The sequence below is a fragment of the Podarcis filfolensis genome (assembly GCF_964270895.1).
Source record: "Podarcis filfolensis genome assembly, chromosome: 11".
Lineage (NCBI taxonomy): Eukaryota > Metazoa > Chordata > Lepidosauria > Squamata > Lacertidae > Podarcis > Podarcis filfolensis.
In genome coordinates, this window is record NC_139613.1 from 8440550 (window position 1) to 8466025 (window position 25476).

General features: G+C 41.9%; 1 protein-coding gene and 1 long non-coding RNA gene across 8 annotated transcripts in view; one reads left to right on the top strand and one right to left on the bottom strand.

Annotated features, from left to right (window-relative positions):
* LOC310744528 overlaps window positions 1–14581 on the bottom strand; it is a 51854-nt gene extending 37273 nt beyond the window's left edge. The window contains exon 1 of the long non-coding RNA XR_014539607.1: window positions 12971–14581. This is a non-coding gene — a long non-coding RNA (uncharacterized lncRNA). The remainder of the gene's footprint in view (window positions 1–12970) is intronic.
* ARK2N (arkadia (RNF111) N-terminal like PKA signaling regulator 2N) overlaps window positions 2741–25476 on the top strand; it is a 55183-nt gene continuing 32447 nt past the window's right edge. For 2 of the 7 annotated variants that reach the window (XM_083575817.1, XM_083575814.1), the window contains exons 1-3: window positions 2760–2999; window positions 19983–20078; window positions 24308–25124. In XM_083575817.1, coding sequence (XP_083431943.1) covers window positions 24401–25124 — 724 coding nt within the window. In that variant the 5' untranslated portion in view covers window positions 2760–2999; window positions 19983–20078; window positions 24308–24400. Of the gene's footprint in view, window positions 3000–8210; window positions 8276–19982; window positions 20079–21739; window positions 21884–24307; window positions 25125–25476 lie in introns of those variants that run through there. The other 5 variants (XM_083575815.1, XM_083575818.1, XM_083575816.1 and 2 more) reach the window with 5 other exon arrangements.

The following is a 25476-nucleotide window of genomic DNA, read 5'->3' on the forward strand; positions in this document are numbered from 1 at the left end:
TCCATTGAAACGGACCACAAACCACTGTTAGGGTTGTTCAACCCGAACAAACAAACGCCACAAATTCTCTCCCCCAGAATGTTGCGTTGGTCTATATTCCTGAACGGGTTCCAGTACACCTTGACCCATGTGCCGGGGAAACGGTTGTGCCACGCTGATGCGCTGAGTCGATTGCCTCTTCCTGGCGGGAGCAATGTGGATCCTGCTCCAGCGGAGCACATAATGATGCTGGAAACACTTCCGGGGGCTCCTGTAACGGCTACTGATATAGCTGAGAAAACGAGGAAAGATGCTGTTCTCTCCCGTGTGCTCACTTGGGTGGGGAGGGGGTGGCCAGGTGGTCCACATGAAGACAAATTCAGGCCTTATGCGACAAGGCAGCACGAGTTGTCCATGCATAAGGGTTGTCTCCTGTGGGGAGATAGGGTGATCATCCCAGCACCACTGAGAAACAGGGTTCTTGAGACGCTTCCCATGGGACACCCGGGAATGGTCAGGATGAAGTCGCTAGCCCGATGTTATGTGTGGTGGCCTGGAATGGACCAGAACATAGAACAATGGGTACGAACATGCAAGGCATGCCAAGAGGTGCGGCCAGAAGTGGCCAGAGCACCAGTTCACTGGTGGGAGCAGTCCAGATCTCCCTGGAGCCGGCTGCACTTAGATTTTGCTGGGCCATTCCAGGGGAAGGTCTTTTTGGTTATCGTCGATGCATATTCCAAATGGTTAGAAGTGGCGATGGTCCCTAGCATGGCATCAGCTGCCGTAATCAAGGTGTTGAGGCAGCTGTTTGCAACCCACGGGTTACCTGAGACCATTGTATCAGATAATGGGGCAGCTTTTGTATCCCAAGAATTCAGGGCATTCTTGGCTGATAACTTCATAAGAGGGGTCACATCCGCGCCCTTTCACCCATCCTCCAATGGGCAGGCTGAGCGCATGGTAAGAACAGCCAAAGAATCCATTGCGCGCTTAATGGAGGGTAACTGGTCAGCTCGCATCGCGCGAATGTTATTTTTGCAGCATGCGACGCCGTGTACTGCGACGGGCAAGTCGCCAGCTGAGCTGCTCTTGGGTAGAAGACTGGTAACGGTGCTGGATTATGTCCACCCCGATAAAATGCCAAACCGTAATTCAAGAGAAACCCCCCAGGCTGAGGCTGACACAACAAGGTATCTCGCCCCTGAAGATCTGGTCTGGGTGAGGAACTATTCACGAGGTCCGCGGTGGGTGGCTGGTGTGGTCACCCGGACTAGTGGACCAGTGTCCTACTATGTGACCTTGGAAAATGGGCAAGTTTGGAAGAGACATATAGATCAGCTGAGGCGCCGGGCGCTCAGCAGGGAGGGGTCAGATAATTCATCCCTGGCTAACGACGCAGAGCTGCAAGACCAGAGTGAAAATGGCCCAGAGGTGCAGTCACCAGGGGCTTCAGCAAATGAACCAGGGTCTGCTAGTCCTGAGGAGGACGAGGTACAGGTAGGGGACCCTGCGATGTCTGGGACTCCATCTGTTCCTGACGAAACCCCTATAGCACCCCCCCTACCACAGGTAACTGCCTTTTGGTTCCAGAGGGTACAGCTACTATTGGTTCATTTAAGCTGCTGTATTTGGATCCTCTGTCTTATTGGTTTCCTCCAAAAGGCAGGACTGTGATTGCCTGATATTGTTCCCTCCAAAATGTATCCTTTCTAGCTAGTTCCCTGTCCCTATAAATGTAGCTCTCCCCTCCTCAGTCTCAGTCTTGTTTGCTGTAATAAAGAAGCGTTACTACAGAACTGTCTCCAGCATATTATGTCAAGAGAGCTGAAATCACAAACCCCACGTCACAACACCATCTTAGGTTAATTGATGGTAAGATGCTCCAGGAGCCTTCCTGGTACGTGATGCTCTAAATCAGGCTTCCTGAACCTCAGCCCTCCAGATGTTTTGAGACTACAATTCCCATCATCCCTGACCACTGGTCCTGCTAGCTAGGGATGATGGGAGTTGTAGGCCCAAAACTTCTGGAGGGCCGAGGTTGAGGAAGCCTGCTCTAATAGTATGTCTCTTTTGTTTTTTTATTTTGGCATTTTTTGTGTTGTCAACCCCGTGACCTTCGGAGGAAGGGCAGTATCTAAATCTAATAAAAGAAGAATGTGTATATGAATATAAACACGAGCACACACATTTCTGGGTCTTTATATATGGGGTTTGTTTAGTTTGCCTGTTTTGTTTCTTTGCAGGTCAATTTGTGTTGCGAGGAGAAAAGTGGCTGCTAAATTTAATAACATATATAACATTATGAGCAAATTTTTTGCATTATTTGCTTGTTATAATGATAAATATCCCAGTCATAATGAAATCACATACATATGTGTGTATTTATATATATATAAATATATACATATACACACACACACACACATTTATATGTAGGTATAGATACATGCAATATTTTTTTCCATTTGCAGAACCTTGTGATTAATGCTCGGTGTGCTTTTGTAACGTTTGACGTGTGTTATCTTATTTCATTTGTGTTGCGATTAGCAATGAACCTTTTCACTCCTGTCAGCGGCCGTTGGGAAAAGCGCGCCAATTTCGCCCTCCCTGAGGGAAACCCGTTGGAGTCGCGCGAGGGGCTCCGCTTTCCCGCCCAATGCGCGCGCGCGCGCGCGCCCCGGGAGCCGCTAGGCGGCGCTGCCGCGGCGCGCGCGCCCTTGCGTCAGCCGCTCTTCTCCGCCGCCTCCCTCTTCGCCTTTCCCCCTCCGACGACGAAGCCGCCGCCGCCGCCGCCGGAAGTGACGCCGAAGGGAGCCGGAGCCGAGGCGAGCCCAGCGGCCTCTCTCCTTCCCTCCCTGCGGTGACATTTCCGCTCCCTCCCCGCTGGGCCGAGGAGGAGGAGGAGAGGGCGAGGGCGAGCCGGTGGTGACGGAGGGAGGACACCCGGCCCCTCATGCTCGAGCTGCTCCCTTCCGCGGGGCCTGAGGCCGGGAGGAGCCTCGGCGGCGGCCCTGGTGGTGAGTGACCCCCTTTTCCAAGCGGCCCTCCTTGAGAATCCAGGCCCCACAGTCGGGGTGGGGGGACCCCCGCTAGCCGACCCCTCGGAAGGCTTGGGGGGTGGGTGGGTTCAAGAGCGCGCACGGCGGCAAGTTTTGAGGCTCTCGACCTTGGTCGGCCGCCGTTTTCGCCTTGTCGCCTGGCAACGCTTCATCCAACCCCCCCCCCCCGCCTCAAATCTTGAGGTTTAAAGAGAGGGGGCAGGTGGAGAGGAGGGCTGCTCTCTTTCAAACCCTCCCCTCCCCCGCACACGATTCCTTCCTTGGTGGTCCCTTTGCCCCCCTCACCACCTCAAAAGAAACCAGCGCTTCTCCCCGGCGTGTAGCTGTTTATTGAGGGCGGGGGGTGCATGCGGGCCAAGGGGGTCAGGAGGCAGAGACCCCCCCCCTTAAGGAAACCTGCCTTGTCAGGTTTCCTTAAGATGAGCGGGTTGGCATGGCCCTGTAATTCTGCACAAGGTTGAGAAATGAGGGGGTGGGGAACGTTAGGGCCAGGGTTTTTTTTTGTTTTTTTTGAGGGGGGAGGACTGCACCAGATGCAGAATTAACTAGCCATGACTCCGCTGCTTCTCATCCGCTCCATGCCTAACCTTGAAATAGTGAAATGTCGAGGAAATAGTCTCATCTCCCCTCTTTTGTGTTTTCGTGGAAACTTAAGAAAGAAGGGGATGGGTGGCTTTTCCTTGAGTCAGTGCTTCTATGGGGTCATGGTTTTCTCACCTGTAGCACATTCCACCCACCCGCTCTTTTTTTGCTTACCACCATGGACACGCTGGCTGCCTCTCTCTGCCTCCCCAACTTAAGTCTGCGCCTAAGGGACATCATCTCAGAAGTTTATTCCTTTGGTTCCAATCGGATCTGTTAGTATATGTGTTTAACATGTATGATAAAGAAGTTCTTGGTGGAAAGAGAGGGCCTAATAGAGTAGCTGTGAGAGATCAGAGGGTGTTAAGTATAGATGGGGAACCTGGGCCTCTGAATTTTGTGACTTCAATTCCCATCAGTTCCAGTTAGTATGGCCAGTGGTCAAGGGTGATAGTCGAACAATACCTGGGGGGCCACAGAACCCTCACTCCTGTGGTGAATGAAAACCATGAGCCTCCTTCTATGAGGGTAACTTTGTAATCTTTCTTTCATTTTGGAAAGAAGCAGGGATGCCGCCTTTTCTATTCACTAATGGAGCTTAATGTACTAGAGTGCGCTTTCCCCCAGAAACAAGATTGCCGTGATATGTGTATGTAGTGGCAAGGGAGGTAGAGTTTGCTTAGACACTTTCTATGGGTCTCCCTTGGGGCAAGTCCAAATGCAGATATATTGGCCAGGTTCGTACGACACTGTAAACCATAGTTTGATTTATACTGTGAATAAGGTGAATGGCCAAACTGCTGGTGTTTGCTCTTGAAATTACAGGCACTTTGTGCCTCCCCAATCCTGCCTGTTCAGAGCCAGGTTGGCTTCATGGTACAAGTTCTCCAGTCAAACAATGAGTGGTAAGGCAAACAAACGGCGGCTGGTTTGGAGAAAGCAAACTATGAGTATGGGCTCGCACATGATGTGAAGCCTTCTTCTGCTTTGTTTCCTCCCTGGCGCACTGAAGGAAAGAGCTGGGGAGCAGTCAAGTGTGATCTTCGGAGCAGCAGGCATTAGCTTGCTGCTTGTTCACCGTAAACCGTTGTATATTTTAAACTCTGGTTTTAAGTGACAAGCAGTCCAGGACATTCTTGTTAATCCTTCCTAATCCACCTTTTTCAATTGAAAATTATTCCAGATTGGTTGTTAGTTATTATTTCCTTTGCGGCATGGTGATCTGATCTGTACTGACCTCCTATCCCTTTATAAGGCTGCAAAGATATTAGGTGTTAAACCTTTTCCCCTTGCCCTCTTCTCTCCCTCCTTCTCCCCATTCCTTTGAATATTTTATCTGCCACTGTTAGCAAAGGTGGAAACAAGCCAGAGGTGTAACTGAAATACAACTGTCTGGCTTCAAGTAAAGAATTCCTTTCAGCTGGGTTAATGACAGTAAATGATAAATATAGCTGGTTTGAATTTCTGTGACCTGACACATTGCTCTAGTGAAGTTTAATTTGTAGATTTAGCAACTATTTTTACAAGCCCTGTGGGCTGTTGAGTAATAATAGTGACTGCTGTAGGTCACTTAATCAGAAGAATTTATAATGTTGGAGGACATCATTTTTTATGCTTAGGGTAAAATGTATGATGTTATTGATGAGCCCATAATTCAGCATCAACAAATCATTCAAAGCAAATGTTCTTCTTGCAATAGCCAGAGGACCAGTACATGCTTCTGTTTGTAGAGTGTACACAAATTCAAATAAGAGTTTACTATTTTGCAAGTGACAACAAGCCAGATGTCCATGGACATGATGGGTTTTGTTTTTTAACATTGGTGAGACCGCTGATGTAACAGGACAGCAGGAATAGAGTGTGGGATGGGCTTTTGCAATAATTGTGGAAACCCAAATGTTACCTTGGTTTGATTATTATTTTTATATACTTAGCTCATTTTAAATTAGTTCAGAATTTAGATAGCATTCTAACATTTGCTGCTGTTCATTCACAAAGTGTAACATTCTATATTAAAGGGCAAAATGTGCATACTTCAACAATGTCAATTTTCTTTTAGGAGCTGAATTAATGATTATAAGAATCTGTTCACTTGGTTAATAAGTTTTTCTTTTTTAAAAAATAGCTGTTGAATTCATATTCCGTTTCTCAGTATTCTTCTTTGAGCCCATTTAGCTTAGTTACAAGTTTGTTAACAAACATTGTTAATAACACACAGAGTTGTCTGCGACTGGACCTAACAGTCAGGGGTCCCTTTACCTTTACAATTGGAACCTAGTTTGCATACTGGTAAAAAGTTACTTTTTGTTTCTTGCTACAGTTGATTGAATGGAAGGGTAGTTACGTTTCTGTGGTGTTTCTCCAGCATGGGTTCTCAGAATAACATGGACGTATACACTGATTTTCCTTTCCAGCCAGAGCCCCATTTTTTGCATCAAGCGTTGTCTAGAGTAGGGCGGTCCAACTTTTCATACCAAGTGGACCACAAGTGTACTTCAATACAGGACTTGTGGGCCACACACTGGCCTGTTGCGGGGGGGGTGGGTGGGTGGAATTTGATAACCCCACTTGTGTTGCCTTCCAAAAGCTGGCTAAGTGAGGTGTTGGACTTTGGGAAGGTGTGAGGATTCTGACAGGGTCCTACAGCCCTCCCACCTCCTTCCCAAAGCTGAGAAATTGCTAACCAGGCAGGAGCACTCTAGGACCTTGTCAGAGTCCTCATGCCTTCTTCCCAAAACCAAGAGCCTTGCTTGACTTTCAGGAGCAATTTGGAGAATGTGAGGAGCTGTTGTGGGAAGGAAGCCTGAACTATCTCTTCCGTATGAGTGGGACACCATGTGCAGTGCTTTATATTCTGATCTGTGACTACAGAATGTGGGTTAGAATCCCAAACGCAAATGAAGAGCCTTCATGTTTCATTTATACACATTTTCTCTTTCTGTCGGATTGACAGTCCCTAAGCTGTCACTTTCCCCTATGTGGATAGGACTACAGCAACAGCTAGTATGAAATGTTGTCTGACAGTGCTGTTTCTACTACCCCCTAGTGCTTGAATGGTACTGGTTCATTTTCTCAAAAGTATTGCTGTTGCTTTTTTAATTTGCAAATGCTGTAGAGAAGGGGTAGTAGTAATCTGCTGCCCTGCAGATGTTGCTGAACTACAACTCATCATCAATATCATCTCTTTATTTGTAGCCATCTGACCATTTACAGTGGTACCTCGGGTTACATACGCTTCAGGTTACATACGCTTCAGGTTACAGACTCCGTTAACCAGAAATATTGCTTCAGGTTAAGAACTTTGCTTCAGGTTGAGAACAGAAATTGTGCTCCGGCAGCGCGGCAGCAGCAGGAGGCCCCATTAGCCAAAGTGGTGCTTCAGGTTAAGAACAGTTTCAGGTTAAATACGGACCTCTGGAACAAATTAAGTACTTAACCCGAGGTACCACTGTAAATGTTTTATAACAAGTAAAAATTGACAGTTAATAACATTAACAAAGATGCAGTTGAATGCAACTAAAAACCCAGAATTATAATGCTAGCAGTTTGTGTGTGTATATATAGCCATCATAAGTGGTCTAATATGGATGGCCACATTCAAAAACTTTGCTGCTTGCCTTATGACTGGCTTATTGGAGCCCTCAAGCAGACTGTAGATCAGGGACCCCCAAACTCGGCCCTCCAGATGTTTTGGGACTACAATTCCCATCATCCCTGACCACTGGTCCTGTTAACTAGGGATGATGGGAGTTGTAGTCCCAAAACATCTGGAGGGCTGAGTTTGGGGATGCCTGCTGTAGATCCTTCCTAGCTTCTTGTTACAAGGGCAGCATTTATTGTTCATTTGTGGTTTTATTGTTTCTGCCTTCTAAAAAATTGAAAGGAATAGCACAAAACCTTTCTGAAGTATTGCGACTCTGGGGGATCCAGCTTGTGAGGACATTTTGAGTTGATTTGCTGTTGATAACAGGCTCTGAATAAAATAAGCTGCATAAAGGACAAATATATCTTGTTCTAATTGTGGGGTTCTTTCCTCTGTACTTTAGTCTTCCCTAAAAGCAGCAGAAATATTTTTCTGTCTCAAGAGGGGAGTTCTCAACTGATATACTGAGAATGACTGAGCAATAAACTTGAGGAATACTCTCATGGTTCTTCCATAGCTGGAGGAGTTAATTAGTGTCTGTATTTGGCTAGGTAGAAGGATCAAAGAATTAACACTGAAATATAGAAGAAGGCTGCTCAAATGTGTTAAACATATGCAAAATTAGATCTGTATCATTGATTATGATAACTATGTTTTAATATTTTACCAAGATCGGTGGTGATGGATGTTGGATAACATGATCTGCAAAGCGCCTGTACTGTGTTGGAAGCACTTACGGAAATGTTTCAAAGTACATGTTTACTCTAGCCAATAAAATTGAAAAAGATATTAAAGGTAAAGAGAAGATGAAGTTTTTTGCTGTCTTAGAGAATGTAAGCATTGCAAATAATGCTTCTTAAATGGTTTTGAAACCTGACAATTTTTGTCTTTAAATTATTTAAACCTCTGTCTCTTCAGGTTCTAATTATGGGACGCCTCATCCCACGCTGGCTAGTGAAATAAAAGAGAGAGGAACAGAATAGGTGTACCTTTAACCATCACTGCGAAGGTAGTTAACTGAAATGCTAAAAGTGGCATCTGAGGAAATGCAATTACACCTCAGTCCCTTCCTCCTTTTGTAGTGTTTCATTTTGCTTTTTTTAAAAGAGAATAAATATGTAAAGGCAATTTCCTTCCAAATGCCCATTTTTCTTTGCAAATATATGCCTTAGTTGCTATTTCTCAGAGCTGCTTGTAGTAAGTGAACTTTTGAAGCAGAGAGACCAAGTATATGGTAAAAGGTCTTAGCTATTCTGAGCAATATAACTGACGTGCTTGCGATATGTTGTTTATCTGTGGTCAATGATATGAGGAAGTTGTGTACCGAAAAGAGAAACTGATCCAGAGTAGATTTTTATTACTTGGCGACTTCAAGTGTAATTTTATCAGCTCTTGTTAATGGTGCTAATTTCCTAGTAGTGTGTGTGCATGTGCTTTTTGGAGGATGGGATGAAGTGTGAAAAAGACATAGAGGAGAAGAAAAAGTGGGATAATTGGCTATACTTATCTATTCACCTAGTTACGCTATTCAGAAGTCCTCAATTGCCCTTGTAATGTAGTTTTTATTACTTTAGATCAGAGGATTTCAATTTTTTTGGGTCCACGGCTCCCTTGACCAACTACATTCTTTTTGCAGCACCCCTGTGGGGCTCAGGAGCCCAGTTATGTCACCCCTTGCCTGCAGAGCTGGTAACCCCTCACCTTTTTCGAACGCCCTCCCTTGTGGAATGTGCCTTCACCCTCCTCTCCTGTCCTTGGGAGTGCTTTGGGCAGCTACTGCCGCTGTCCCTGGTCTCTGAGCTGCCTCCCCTGCCCCAAAGAGAGGTGCCTCCCACTGCCCAACAGGGGCCTGGGAAGCACCCCCTGGCTAGCCCCAGAGCCACCATTTTTCTGGAGAGCTGGAGAGCCAGGGCTGCTGGAACAAACAGCTGTGCAAGCCTTTTGGAGGCAGAGACATGAGAGGGCATCGGAGGAGGGAAGGAAAGAGGGACAGAGGCCAGTGTTGCCCACAGCACCCCTGACCACCATTCAAGGCACCCCAGGGTGCCACGGCACACTGGTTGGAAACCACTTTTTTTATTTATAAACATCCCTGTATTTTATAGACTGGCATATAGCACTCAGTTTTCTGTTTAAAGGGTCCACATTTAGGAAGGTATTCAACTAAGCTTTACTCAGAACAGACCTGTTGAATTTCATGGCCCTGGTTTAATTATGGTCTATTGTTAGTAAAACTTAGCTGACTGCCACCCCTAATTATATAAGCGTATTTGCAAAAATAAATGACAGCATTTAGGATTTCTTCCCTTCTTATCTTTGGATAGTGTTCAGTGTAGGGGAATAGGCAAAGTGGTTGATTTGGATATACCAGACCCAATTTCAGTTGTTTGCTATGTCATTAATTTCACTGGAGCCATTAGCTAACTCATAGCCAAGCATACCTCAAGTGGTTGTGAAGATAAAGAAAATTCTAGCTGTGCCACCTTGAGCTGAAAGAAAAGTGAGATAGATTTGTAACAAATTTGGGTGTAGGAAGAGTTAATGAACTTTCAGTTTTGGGTTTTTTTAAATATAGCAAACAGTAAAAAAAAAAAACACAAAGCAAGTGTGACAAGTCTTTGTGCAAAACTATAAAGTTGAAGAAATTAGTGGAAACGTGCATTAAATGTCTGGATAAAAAATGGACAAATTCGCAGTACAGCGGCATTTCTGAATTGGCAGCTTTCACACACAGCTGATTCCTGTGCTTTCCTGAAATGTCTAAATGAAGGGTGGTAGCTGGGGTAACAGCTGGCAGAGGAACAGTTAAGCAACCCCCTCCCTTTTCCCCTAAGTCAGCTCCCCTGTGAATGCCTTCCTCCACTTTGCACATCAGCAGCAAACACAGGATTGGGAATCCTGCAGTTACCACCAAACCTCTGGTTTAACAGAGCTTAATCAATAATATGCTTTTTCACTCATGCAACCCAACCCTGTGCATGCTTATGCAATTGTAAGTCACAGAGTTCAGTGGGACTTTCCCTTTGAGTACCGGTAACTGTATTTGGCTTAAGAGTTCAGCCCTAGAAAGGAAAGATAGTTGAAGTTGTTTTTTTTTTAATAAAAAAAACTTTCAACTCCACTTCAGCAACTCCTCTGCCCACTTCAATTTAAGATAGAGCTTTAGTATTGCTCTTTAGGGCTTAGATAAAACTAAGAATTAGAGTTGCTTGACTCCGTGGGTATCACTGCTATGAAATATCATCCCCAAGTATATTTATAGTGTGCTTTCAAAAGTGAACTAACGAAACCAGGTAAAAAAAACAAACTTGCTAATGTCACTGTTTATCTATATTATTTATATCAGTATGGCTTTTTTTAAAGAGTTCCACTACAGAAGCCCTATTTGTAATAGAACTATTCTCAGTGGTGACGGTAAGCTTCTGCTACAAATGTGATAGCAATAACACTGTAAACATCGTCTGTCTTAGAAGCAATCCAAGATACAATTTATTTTGGGATTAATAAATAAGATGATGCCTCTAATATCTGTTCCAGCATAAACAGAGTCACTATGCTAACTTTAAGGTTTAGATTGTGAATTTACAATACACATTTTCCTACGTCAGTTACAGACTGCAGCCTACCGTTATAATCATAAACTTCTAGACAATCTGTTGTATTCAGTAACTTGTTTTAAGGCATGTCTTCTAAAGATTAGTATGGCTTTCCTTTTTGAGAGGAAGTGGTCAAGTACGGTGAATCCCCATGTGTTTCTGTCTATTGTCATTTGCATTTGTTGCTTTGTAGATACTGTGACTTTGGCTCAGTCCAATGTATTGTTTTAAATAGGAAATATTTTCTTTAAAAAAAAATTACATTGAAAAAATGGTGCAGACTGCTTTGTCTTGAAGTCAAGGTTAGCTGCCTTTAAGATCTGTATAAGAGTTACCGGTATGTGTCACCGGAAAGCTTGTGTACTTCTTAATTTGATCGTCTCAGAGTAACATGACAAAGACACTCTTATCAATTTTATTATACTAGCTCAGCAACAATAATCAAACTATGATCTCCATAGAAATGTTGTTTTGTAATATTAAAAAATATATACTGAAATTGTAAGTGGTGCAATTTGGGTATTTCTTTACAAAACATCTAAACTTCAGGGAACCTATTAATTCAAGATGTTACAGTAGGACTTGTTCTTGCACAATTACAGTTGTTGCCCAAAGCATACAGAAATGAAGTAATATGTGTGAATTTATTTTATAGCATTTGTGTTTCACCTTTCTTCCAAGGAGCTCACGGCAACATGCATAGGGTAATCTCGTATCACAGCATCTCAGTCCATATAGGTAATCTTTGTCATTTCAGCCTGTAGTAGTAAATTAGGCTGAAAGCTAGTGTCTTGCCCAGAGTCATCCACTGAACTTCATGGTTGAGTTTGCACATGGGCCTTCCTGATCTTAACTCCCAACACACTGGGCCCCATTTAAGTTGCATGTTGAATTAAATGTCTATTTCCAAGGTTATTTGACTTTCCCTTTCTTAAAGGTTCATTGCTAGTTGCCGTACACACTCCTAACTCAGGGATTTTTCAGGTGGTGTTATCTTCAGAGTTCTCTATCCAGGTCTGTGGCTAATTCTAATTTATGTAAAATGCTTGCATAAATCTCACCAGTTTTCAATCCAAATTTTAGTGGCCCAAAGGATAGAAAGCTTGTCTTTCCTCAGATGTTAGGGCCCTGAAGGTTTTTTATTTTTATTTCCAGAGCAGCATCTTTTAGATTTTAGTTGACTTTCCTTTACTTACTGTGATAAGAAAAATCAAGGCAATAGCCTCTGAGACATCTGTTTCTAAATGCTTACAAGCTTCTAATATGGAGGCTTACAAAGTAATGAGGGTATCCTTTGCAGAAAATGCATTAGCCCCCTTTGGCATTTTTGTTTGTTTGTTCCAACCAAGCAGTCTGTTCTTACTTGGCTGTGTTTCAAATGTATTCTTCCCAATTTTGTGTGTGCGTACTGCTTTGATACTACCCAGTTTGAAATGGCATTGTCTTGGGTGCTAGTGCAGCCGTCCTTTGTTGGAACAAAAAGTGCATATTTCTCTATACTTTACTGATGGGAAGAGATAAGTGTGTTTGTTTTGGAAGACTTTTGTCTTGTTTTGTATCTGGGACTTACGTAATGGCTTTACCAGTTGACTGACTGTGGGCTTGTAATTGAGTTTTATTTTATTTTATTAATGTTTTGCCAGTCCAGGGGGAAAGGGGTGGATAGGCGGTATAGTCTATGTTTTATGGGTGGAGAGACGATCATTGTTGTTACTGAAGGGTTGCTTTATGATACTGTTATTGTTCAAGTTCAAATAGTGAAGGTTAGTGTTATAGGAAGCTCTGAAATAACTCCTGGAGCCTGGTCCTAAGGAGTCCATCTGAGAAAATGATTTGGTATTTCCTGCCTCCTACTGGTCAGATGGAAAAAGTACCCAGTATAGTGTGGCACCTGCAGTAATTGCAGGAGGACAACTTTGCAGGTAAGAGCCTAAGTTGACCATTTCCTCAGTGTTCGAAAGTGGTCAGAATTATCCATGTTTTGGATATTAAGGGCCTGAAACCTGAACCAAGGAACTTTGGCTGAATCTACTCCAGTCTCTACTTCACAGATGCTACTGTGTTGTCTCAAACAGCTAAGTAATCTGTGCTTGCTTCTACAGTGGTACCTCGGGTTAAGTACTTAATTCGTTCCGGAGGTCTGTACTTAACCTGAAACTGTTCTTAACCTGAAGCACCACTTTAGCTAATGGGGCCTCCTGCTGCTGCCACGCCGCTGCAGCACGATTTCTGTTCTCATCCTGAAGCAAAGTTCTTAGCCGGAAGTGTATGTAACCTGAAGCATATGTAACCTGAGGTACCACTGTACAAACATATTTTATTTTTACGAGACTATGGAATTATAGAATGCAGTGGTGATACTTGTTTACATTTAGCAGGACTTCAACGAAGTCTTGACAGTTCAGTTTCAATGAGGATTTTAAAATCATCTGCCAGTTTTCAATCCACCCCCTTTATTTGCCAGTTTTGCCTAGCTTTTTCAATAATGTGTTCCCAGGAATAGCAGAGCCTGTGCTATGGGAAGAATTATTAAAGTCTCTGTTTTAATGTAGCCAGTGTGATGAATGGGGAAAGGGTATGGTTTTTCATGTGTTGTTTGGGAACAGAGTTTAATGTAAGTCAGCTCAATGCAGTCACCTCCATTAACTGCTGAAATTCAAAATGTCAGTTCTTTGAGGACGTTTAAGGCCATGGGCTTGAACTAGATTTTCTGTTTACATGAAGGACTTCTCTCACTTTTGATGGCAGTTGATGAGTGCTTAATGCTGCTCCACAGAATAAAAGCTGTAACTTTAAAAGCCTCCAATAGAAATTGTAGAAACACCGTGCAGTATGATTAAAGACACCTTTAAAAAAATCTGTAGCCTGAAGAAACATCACGCATCATCTGTTGAATTACTTATACAATTGTTCTTTGGACAAAATGCACCAACTGGTTTTGATCTTTTAGCACTCTACAAATTAAACTTGATTTAGAATTTTGAATTCAGGGATGTCCAGTTTTTAGTACCTTAACTAGGTACTAGACCACTGTTAGTGAAATTGTTATATCAGCTCAGTGATAAGGGTAAACAGTGCTGAACCCTCTGAACTTTTAAAAATAGACTTAGAAGGTGTAATTTCGACTTCATTCACCTCATTGACTGTAACCCTTACCCTAATGGTAAGCATGTTTGGAATTATGTGACAGATTTTTTTCTTGTATCATATTCTCAAATTTCAGTTTTTTTAAAAAAAGGAAAGGATAGATTTTAACAAGATCATGAGAACAGAAGCCAGAAATAAGCCTTCAGAGAGAGCCTGTGGCCCTCTAGGTTTTGCTGGCTTACACTGATAACTCCCAGCATTCCTGATCACTGGTCATGCTATCTGGGACTAATGGGAATCATAGTCCAACAACAATGGAGAGCCACAGGTTCTGCATCCATGACATAGGTTATATTTGGCTTGATTCTGTAATCCCATTGCTCTGGGTGGAATTCAACAATGCGCTATGTTGAATGCTCTGTCTGAGCAAGCTTACCAGATGGAGTAATCCCCCGTCCTCTCCATGCACTGTTCCAGGAGGTTTCCAAAGCCAATTTTGGGGTGGGCATGGGGAGGAAAGGAAGGAAAATCCAATTGCGTAAGTAGAAGCCCTTACACACAGGGCTTCTCACGGGACTGATGAATCCCATCCTCTGTTAGGTTGCTTTCTGTGATTTGCTGATCAGATGATCCTCCTTTTCTGGCCCTTATATCTTCTCCACTGGGGATTTAGAAGCCATCAAGATCATAATTTGAAACCAAAGAGAAATGACAGCTCCTTTTTTTTGTTTCAACAAAGGCTCAAAGATTAGAATATAATAAGAATGAGCACATTGATTTACCATTCAGTTATCAGTAGGTGCAGTAATTTTGTAACATGCAATGAAATGCACCAGTTGAATGACTACCAGTTTGACACTTGGTTTACGGAAGCAGTTTATTTTCCTGAATCATCAGGAAAAACTTGTACTATCTTAAAGGATGTATGTGTGAAAAAACTGTGGAGCTGTTTATTCTTAACACACACAAAGGCACTGAACTGACAACCTACAACCGCAAGACACATGCAGTTATTTGTGGTATCTTTATACTGACAGGCAAATGTTTACTTATTTTATATTGCATATATTTACGTAAGTGTTTACCTGTCAGTTAGTAGCATTTCAGATGTCAGAATTTCATGAGAATAATCCAGCACAAAGATACATAATTGCCCACTGCCATTCATTGAGACGTAACAGCATGCAGATAAAATCTTAATAGTTTACAGCAGAAGGATTAGTATCATCAGGTATTGCCCTGAGGTGAAAGCTTATGCAATGCAACCCTGCTGCCACTTCAGCATAACAAGTCAAATACAATATTGGTGGGATATGACATCTATTAGCTGTAACCTTGCAAATGATCTCTCCAAATCTATGAATGCTACTTGTTGGAAATATTGAGTAGAATTCCTAAAATGTTGATTGAGGTATTGACTCCAGGAATGTAGACAGAGATGCTCAAATACCATTTTAGCAATATTTGGTGTCCTTAAAAGAGAACTGTTTTTACCCCAGAGATCTTAATAGTTTAATTGTCTAGACACTGAAGTTGGGAGGGAGATGTCTTATGTTGCAATGTTAATATTTCAGAATTGTTCATGAGTTGGTTATTTGCAATACATGAAATGCTTCATTTCATAGCTTCTGTAACAAAGGGCAAATAAATGCACCTCCCTATCACTGCATTTTTCCTCTTGAAGCTGCACTGCTTTTCCAGCCACAAAGTGGAATGTCTCCATTGCATTGGTGTGATGTACTACATAGAATGCTTAACTTGGGCCAGGGAGATATGATTGATTGATTTTGATATGTTTGTGTGGCACAGAACACCCCAAGTTGACACAGAAAAAATAAGGAGTTATCAATGGCCACTTGTGTTCTATGTGGTGATTCAAGGCTTAAATTCCACCCTAAATGACATTTATCAAACACAGATGTGTCAGCAGTTCCAAGAATAGGATTCCTTTCTTACTCACCTTCATCCTTATTTGTGTACTCCCCTAAGCCCAAGGTAGATTGTCATATTGTGAGCCCTGTTGGATCAGTCTGATGGTTCAGATACTCCAGCATTTTGTTTCTAACAGTACCCGGGGAAGTGTGCAGGCAAGATGTGAAGGCATTGACCCTCTCCTCCTGTATTGATCCCAGCATCTCTTACTCAGAGGTGTACACTCTCTGACATCCCATTTAGCTGTTATGGCTGATATCTGTTGATAGACTCTTTCCTCCTTGATGCTAAGCAGTTGAATGGAAAAAATAAAACAAGAAGTACAATTTCACACTACAGACTCATAAGCAACTTGCAGTTTCACTGCCATGATATGTGGTAATGACCACAAGCTTAGATGGCTTCACATTAGAAATTAGAAATTCATCAAGAAGCGAAGGGGCTCCTGAGTTATTTTAAGAGGTTTTCCCCCCTATCCACTCTCTCCATGTTGTTTGTCATTTAAAAGCAAAAAACCAACAAATGTCCCCCTACGTTTTTGTTTTTCTAGATTTAAAAACCCCCAGGAAATATTGTCAAGCCTTTCCACATGGGTAAAACTCTCCAGACTCTTGATTATTTTAATTATCCCTTTCTTCACCTTTTCCAGTCGTATGATCTCTTTTTTGAGATGAAATAACTAGAATTGCCCACTGTGTTGCAAATGCAGTTGCATCATACCTTTTTTCTCAGCCTGTATTGAGTGTTTGACTAGCTTGGCACAGTAGCTTGGGCTTTGAGCTTTTTATATTGTGCCCACACCTTTTAGATTTTGATGGGCAACACCCTATGCCATGCCAGTGGATGTGATGGAACTTCCTTTTCTCCTGTTCTCTCCATGTTTGGGAGCATCTCCCAACCCCCCAGCGCAGATTAGAGGGGTTGCAAGAGTGAGGAGAGGAAGAGTTAAGTCTGTTTTAGCAAGTGGAAATCTGTTAATCCGCATTTACATTACTGCCCTATGTTTCCACCTTCTTAAACTTTTATTAAATATGTTGTAGCTTTCAAAATGCACAGGATGTTCTACAGACAGTAATAAATATACTTCCCCTCCTCTTAGTGCTGGCTTGGGTATATTGTCTGCTGAGCACTAAATAGAAGCAGTCTGTTTTCTTAACCCTCATTTGTTTATGCAAAGCTAGCTGAAACAGTGCTCTAATTTCATCCTTTCATCTCTTGTTTCACTCATCATCTAGTTGGACAGAGTAGAGCCCACTGCGTCTAGGGTGGCTGCTCAGGCTAATTTATTAATTGTCTGGTGAAGTGCCAGAGTAATTTCCCAGAGCCTTTGGTAGAATGGGGGCAAAACATTTCCTTCCATAAAAACTTGATTTCTAAACTTAGTCTTCCTTAAACTAAAAACTCGTGAAATATTTTTTTTTTGAATGCGTGAAATGCTCTACTTGCACAGCATGTTCAGTGTGCCTTCTATAATAATCTTCAATCTACAGCATTAGAGAATTCTAATTGTAAGACATATGCAGCATAAGTAATAGATCTATTAAAATTATAAGGCATATGCAATATTATTAATAGATCTGTTAATACTATCTATTAATCCTGCGACTGGGACTGTTTTCTGTCCATTTGTTGTGCTTGTTAATGAACAATCAGTCAGTCAATCAAGGCAGCTTACAACATACAAAAAAATTACATTATTACAGACATAAGTACTCATAAACAAAAAAATAAAACATCAAAAGGTACATAGCCAAATTTAACAATTTCCACATAAATCATAAGATCTAAAATAAAGATACAAAATAATAATAATATCAGTAACAGCAACAACCTCCCCCAAACAATACCTCAGCTCAATAATAGTCTGTTCAGCGACCTTTGCTTTTGAAGCTGGAGTCAGTTAGGGCACCACCCTCCCAGGCCAGGTGAATAAAAAGACCTGCACGGCCGGGAGCAGGTCTTCCAGGACTCACAGCCAAGATGAAGCATTGTTCTCTGAATTAGTTTTGTTTGCCTTCAATGACAACAACATATAGCTAAATCAGACTGGTTACATATGACATCAAATAAAGAATGTTGATGAAGCAGCGGTCAATGGGAAATGCAGATGCCAGTGAAGTGGGTAAGATTGGGGTAGGTGGTTTGATTGGGGAACTCAACCCTCCAAAAGGTCGTCTTCCACACCAACTTAGTTTTTGAAGAAAAGAGGCTAGCTTTTAGGTTTCTTTGTGTTGCAAGTAATTTTAACTAGATATGAGCGAAAGTATATACCTAGGTGATTTTGCTAGAATCCTGGCTTTGCAGCTGTGACCGTAAAGAAAATTGAGGAAGAAAACGTGATGGAAGTATAGAATCATGGAGTGGAGATGCATCATTTTTGCTGCACCCCTCTATTGCAGGGATAGTAGAGCCTATGTCCTTCCAGCTGTGGTTAGATTCCAGTTCCTCCCATCACTCTCAACCAACATGGCCAGTGGTTGGGGATGAGCAAAATTATAAGCAGATGGACCACTGGACAACTGTTCAGTATGGTGAAATTTTTATTTGCAGGAAGGTACTCTTTAATTTTCCCAGGATTGGGACAGGACCCCACACACATAACCTACCCTACTTGAACTAGTCATCCTTACCATTTTTGCTGTTCCGCATCAAGTAATGCAGATGTGGCTTGTCATCAAAACTCAGTGAGGCCTACTTGGAGAAGCTTGACAAGAAAACTCTTCCTACAGCATTCCAATTCCACCCCAGTACTGTACTTAAATTAGCACTCCTGTTGTAACTCTCAAAACATTTAGTAAGTGCTAGACTTCAACTGAAATGTCTGGTTTCCTTCAAAGTTATGACCTAAAAAAAACACTATGAGCCTTTTTACCGGCTTAAACCTGCAGAAATACATTGAAAGAAAAATGAAGCCTTCGCTAACCATGGCCTGGTGCATCATTGTAATATATTTACATCTTTTTTGGAGTTAATTGTAGCCTTGCACAGGCGTTGACTGATTATCATCACGTGAGGTTGCTTGCTTTTGACCTTCCTCCGCCCAACATGTACATAGTGGGGTTTGTGAGAGAGAGGATGCAAGCACTGTCCTGTTCTTCCCTTCATGAGGAGTGAATGGCTTTATATGGATAGTGAGAATGTTGCTTTTACAGTCATAATGAAGCCTCTCAAAATTGGATGATTATTATTTACTTCTCATGAGGCATATTGATGTGATTTACAATATTGCATGTTGCATTTAGAAAAAACAATTAAAAACTCTTAATTATACATGCATGCATACATACATACATACATAACATTAATTCAGATCCAGGACAAAAACCAACTGGGATAAAGATTGATGACAAATTACAGCAGTTGGTTTTAATTTGGAACCCTATTAGACATCCACTCATATAGTGACCAGAAGGTAAGAGAATGTTATCTGAAAATAGCAAAGATAGGTCTCAATACAAAGTTCAGTGACCACTGGTGTAAGAAAAATACGTGGGTATGCCATTGTCTAAAGTTCATGCACTTGTCTTTTCTGCAGTCAAGAATTTGGCTGGACACATGTGAAAAGGCTGACTTTTGATTAAACACGTGCCAGGGTTAAGTAGTGAATCTTGCAAAATTTCAGTTTGTGGTTGGTTACTGATGTGTCAGCAAAGAGAGCTGGTCAGGCAGGCATTTACCACTGTCCCTTGTTAAATAAAATGACTAGACTTAAAAAAATATGGAGTGCTTTTCCTCATGTTTAAATGTACAAATGGTTGTTGTAATTGCAATTGTAATTCTAATGCAGCATACTCATAACCCAGAGAGAAGGTTAACTGTCGGCTTATGAGTAAGGAAAATGCATTTGTGTTCCTGCGCAATAGACAGGTTATGCAAAGGAGATAATCTTCAGGAGTATCTGCTATGCTTGTGGATATATACATACAGATAGGGAATTCTATATAATGAGAAGAACCTACTGATTCGGTTTCACCTTTCTTGAAAATTTTGTTGAATGATAAGAACCTGCTAAACTTTTGCTGGTTTTGTTTGTTTGTTTGTTTGTTTTGCTTCGTTTAAAAAAATTTTTTTTTACATGTGAGTTTTTGTTTGCTTTTGTAGTGAGTTTGGTGGTGAAAAACAGCCAGAATGACAACTTTGGGCACTCAAGTCTTCTGTCTGCAGAACAGGTACAGCAGTGACAGCAGTAGCTGAAGGGTGAGTCCTTATCTTATACTCTTCATGTACAACAGCTCTTCATCATCTGAGCATGAGAAATAACAAGACAATCCATAATGTATCAATTTTATTAACTGTCATAGATAAGAGGCAGTTATCGCATCAAATAACTATGCAGCAAAAAACTGAGCTTGTAAGTGGTAATTTATTTCCTATTGCATATTAACTGTCAGATTGGATGGGCTGTATCCACATTGATACTCACAGTCATACTCAGAGTAGACCCACTGAAAGTAATGGACATAAGTAACTTAGGTATGTTAATTCATATGGCTCTACTCAGAGTAGAACTTTGTTAACTACAACTCCATGTGTGTGAATTCAGCCTGAGACAATTGCTGCTTTGATAGCTACTAGAAACAGAAGTTGCTAAATTAACTACCCACTCTCATGTAGTTGAACTCTTCTGTGTGTTCTTTGACTAAATATTGTATAGAATCATTTAAACTGTCTTAGCTTTAGCTATGTATGTCCAGTGTATGCGTTTTGCTGTAATTCATTAGTACAGCATGTGTTTTGCATGCAGCAGGTCAGAGTTCAAGAGCTGGGGAAATCTATCTGAAGCGTTAAAAAGCTAACGTCAGTCAGGGCAGACCACGGGTCAGAAAACCTCAGGCCAATTGCCTTAAGTTTATTTGTGAGGAACCTTCTGGGGGCTGCATGCAGTAGCAGGTGTTACCAGAGGCAAAATGGGTAGAGTAGTGGCTGTGACTTGGTATTTTTGCATTCCAGCCTTGCAAAAATCATGGTTTTTACGCTTGCACGCAACTCTCTATCCTCCACTTAGGCTGCAGATGTGTGGGATTGTGACATGTCACATGTCTTTGTTTACATTCTAGCACTGATTGTTGGAGTCTTGTGAGCAGAAATTGAGATACACTGTTCCGTTCTGTATAGCTATTGCTTTTGCAGTTCTCTCTCCGAGGAAGAAAGACGCAGAGAGAAGCCATATTTTCTTTGTTTTGTTACATTTGATTCTGTGCGCAATAAATTAGGCTTAGATGTTACACCTCAAGGCTCGGCTTCTGTTTGGACTCTGCTAGTCGTGTGCTCATGTCCTTGGAGAAGGGTCACATCAGCCTGATGGGACACTGGAGTGATGATGGGCAACGCTGCCAAAAACATAGTCGCAGTTCAAGCACACAGTCCACTCAGGCAAAAACACTTGAGGAGGATGCAGAACGGGGGGGGGGGGTGTCAGGAGTGTGTGGCCTGAGAGATTCCTGGAGTACCTCATTTGAACCCTGGGCCTGAGGTTCTCCAACCAGTACAGACAATACTGACCTAGTTAAATCAGTGGTCTGACTTTATATAAGGCACATTCCAGGGTTCCTAAATAAGCTGGAAACAGCTAGAGGTCAGAATGTTGCATTGAAGAGAAAAAATGCTTAGATAAGCATTTATTTATTTTATAAAATATATTTATTTCATCAAGTCTGTTTTAGATAAACATGAAGCATAAGATTCCTTTTCATAAAGGGTGTGGATGCTGGGCTAATGAATTCCTAATTATACTACTCTCTATTAACCGGAGCTTGAATTAAAAAGATAACATTATGGCTGAATTTTTTCAGGGATAGAAATAAATGCTTTCTCATATTCAGTTGCCTCTTCTTATACTGTTTCCTCTGCCAGATCTCACAAGTTTATCTGGGTCAGTCTAGGCCAGTACTTGTAAACGAGACCTTAAAGAAGAACCTGAATGTTGCATGAAGTAATGATATCAGTGCACCGTGAGAGGCACGTTTACTTCTAAGCAAGTACTTAGCTTGTCTTCTTGCATAGTAAGCCAGCAGCATACTTCTGTTTATAAATGAGAAATCTGAAGAACATGCCCCTTAATACTTTATATAGTTAATGGCTAAGTAAATACTCTTTGCAGGGATTTGTATTGCAGACAACAACTCCTGTCATAGAGATATTCACTGAAAGTTATTATTGTTTCATATTCTTTCTATATTTCTCTTTCACTCTGTGATGAAGTGATCCTTTCCATGTAGCTAGTTTTAGGAATACAGTAATAATTGTAAAATAATTTACAATTGGCATCCTCAGTGAAGTAAATTTGTAGCTTTCCTGTGTGTATTTTTCTTATACTGTTGCTAAGTGTAAAACAGCTGATTTTCATGCCGAAGGCCCCCTTTCAATCCCCACTGTCTTCAGGTATGGCTGGGTGAGGCTTCTGTCTGAAACATTGCAGAGTTGCTGCCAGTTATTGTGGACAATACTGAGGCAGATGAACTGTTGGCCTGATTTGGTATAAAGCCTTTTCCTAGGTTGGTTCAGACTTGTGTAAGAGGTAGGCAGCCTTGGCCCTCTTTCCAGCTCAACCTTTAAACTTGTTTATGTCCCACTAAAACCAGAGGGGCTTCTGTGTAATGTTTAAGCATCTCTAGATAGTGACATTTGCCATTTTCCACCTATGAATTACCTCTAGTCTGGTTTAAATAGCTATCCCTAGTAAGCACATATAGTATAAATATAACTGAAGCACTTTCATTCAGCATAGCTGTGCTTGAGTACATCTGGAGAGTCATATATATACACATGACATGCAGAATCCTAAGAATCGCTTCACATTTTTTCACATGTTTTTAAAGTAGGCTGCTGTCTACTTTAAAACACCTTTCCTGTGGAATTTCCCTGTATCTTAAGGTGATAGTTTCTATAACACTTCTCATTGTTCAAAGTGATTCATTTCCTCTATGTTTATCATCTGAGAACTTTAAACTCCCAGCCAGCCAGGGAAGGTGATCACAACTTTAGTGTCCCACAACCAGGACTTTGTCCACTAAGCCACTAATGTTGGGAGAGCAATGCATTTGTTTGAGACTGGGGGACAGGACAGGGGACATGTGGACAGAATTATTTAGCATCGTGCCACTTCTCTCTGAAAAAAAGTACCTGTATTGCTTTGTAAGCATTACATTTTTCTGTACCTGATTTTAAACTGTAAGAAGCACACTTGACCACTTTAAAGAGCACCGTCATTGTGGAGAAACATTTTATCAAGTGGGCAGTACTGGCATAGAAGGCTCAAAATCCAGAAGGTGGTCCCAAACCAGTGGACATTTCTTTGGACAGAAATGATACTAATAGTAAAACTGTACGGTATTAAAACCTATGAAATCTGACCATGGAAACCAAATATCTAAAAGGTTAGCTAAAGAAATAGATAAATAGATAAAGAAAAATATTAATGTAGCCACAGAAAGACTATTTGATAGAATATGAAGATTAAGTCCTGATATGGTCTAAATAGGATATAGTCTAAATTTGTCTGGCGTATACACATTTTGAAGTCCTACCTGACTTCCCACCATCATTATTATTGTGAATGTGAGCAACTGGCATCAACCCTTGAACCAGAGTAATAATAATTTAGGCTGAGATAACGTTCCATATACTGAGTTATATGTTTGAGCAATTGGGTACAGTTCTGAGTCATTCTGCTTCTGGTCTTCTGTCAGGCTCCAGTTCTTTTTCCTAGTACTGCTATTGTCCATAGTTGGCTTGATAGTGATGGAATGAGGGACATTAACCTTCATGGCACCTGGAAGCTTGTGGTCTCACTTTAATGAGGAAAGGGGAACTGATCTATTTGCTTACTATTGTGTGCTGATCTGAAAGCCTTGCAAGAAGGAGGCCTTTTCTTCTTACTTCTGTTGCTGGAGAGGAATTTGGATCAGCTCCCAGACTTCAATATCAGTTGGAGGTGTGTCCAAACTACTTGAGTGAATGGTCATTGCTGCCACTGTTCTGATTCCTGATAATTGGGAGGAATTTCCCCTCCTGGGCCCAGTGCTGTTTCACACCACTGGTACATCACTAAATTGCTAGCAAAAAAACTTGGGCTGGAACTCCGTAGTGTACCCAAATGTGCTCTTTAGTTGGACCTTATGTTTGAAGCAAAGCATGTTTTAACAGAAGTCCTCAAGAGGCTAATTTCTTGACTCTTCAGCACAGCTTGACCCTCTCTGGGAAATATTGGGGGGGGGGGAGCCTGAAATTTGTTGGGAAAGTGTTAAGCCCCAACTGAGTTGCCAGTTTAAAATAAAGGGCTTCAGTAAACTTATTGATTTCTCCTATATAACCAGCAAGATCCTTTGCACTCTCCCATGGTTGTTTCAAATTCTCCTTAAAGTACCGTAATTTTGCTGCTGTGTCACTGCCAAACCTGTTCATTTGTTCTGTGTGTTCTCCTGCAGGTTGCTTTCCTCCTGAAGCCCTTGGCTAATTTGCGCTGTCCGCTAGACTCTGTGATCCATGCTTTGAGACCAGGAGAGACTTAAAATTTTGAAATGAAGATGGAGGCAGCAGACAAAGTAGAAGAACTCATTGACCCAGAGGTTCCATCAAAACTCCCAGAAAAACAAGAAGCAGCTCTGTGTGAAGAGGGACCTGTAGAACTAGAAATGCATGCCCAGAAAGAGAGCGGAGCTGCTGTGGAGGATTCGACAGTGCTTGCCTCGATGCCATGCTTGCTGATGGAACTGAGACGAGACTCGTCAGAATCTCAGCTAGCATCAACAGAGAGTGACAAACCAACAGCTGGCCGTGTTTATGAGAGTGACTCTTCCAACCATTGCATGCTGTCCCCTTCTTCCAGTGGGCACTTGGCTGATTCAGACACTCTGTCTTCCGCAGAAGAGAACGAGCCCAGCCAAGCTGAAGCAACTATAGAAGGAGATGCTTCTGCGGTATCAGGGTCTACTGTTGGGAGGAAATCCAGGCGGTCAAGGTCGGAGAGTGAAACCTCAACAATGGCTGCAAAGAAAAACCGGCAGTCTAGTGATAAGCAGAATGGTCGTGTCGCCAAGGTCAAAGGTCATCGGAGCCAAAAGCACAAAGAGAGAATTCGGTTATTGAGGCAGAAACGGGAGGCAGCTGCCCGCAAGAAATACAACCTGCTGCAGGACAGCAGTACCAGTGATAGTGACCTGACCTGTGACTCAAGCACGAGTTCATCAGATGATGATGAAGAAGTTTCAGGGAGCAGCAAGACAATCACTGCAGAGATACCAGGTAGAGGATGTTTTTTAAACTGAACTGGTAAAGCTCCTACCATCATTTCTCAGCTGTCCTGCTAAATTTAGAGGAGCGACACTTGAGAAAATAGAAATAATAAACTAGGAGAACTGCAACTCTATGTAAATTGGAGGGCTGCAGTATGTGAAATGTTTTAAAGGTGGGTCCTGGGGTTTTTGAATGTTCTTATTTGCAGAATTGAAAATTTAAAAAACTGGTAATGGTGAGTTGAGTTCCAGACCCTGCTTTCTGCCCCCACTAGTTAACATCAGTGTGGCTTAGACAGACGTATTTAAAACAGCCTAGTTTGAAGCTATTTTATTACAAATGGATTATTCTTTTAAAATAC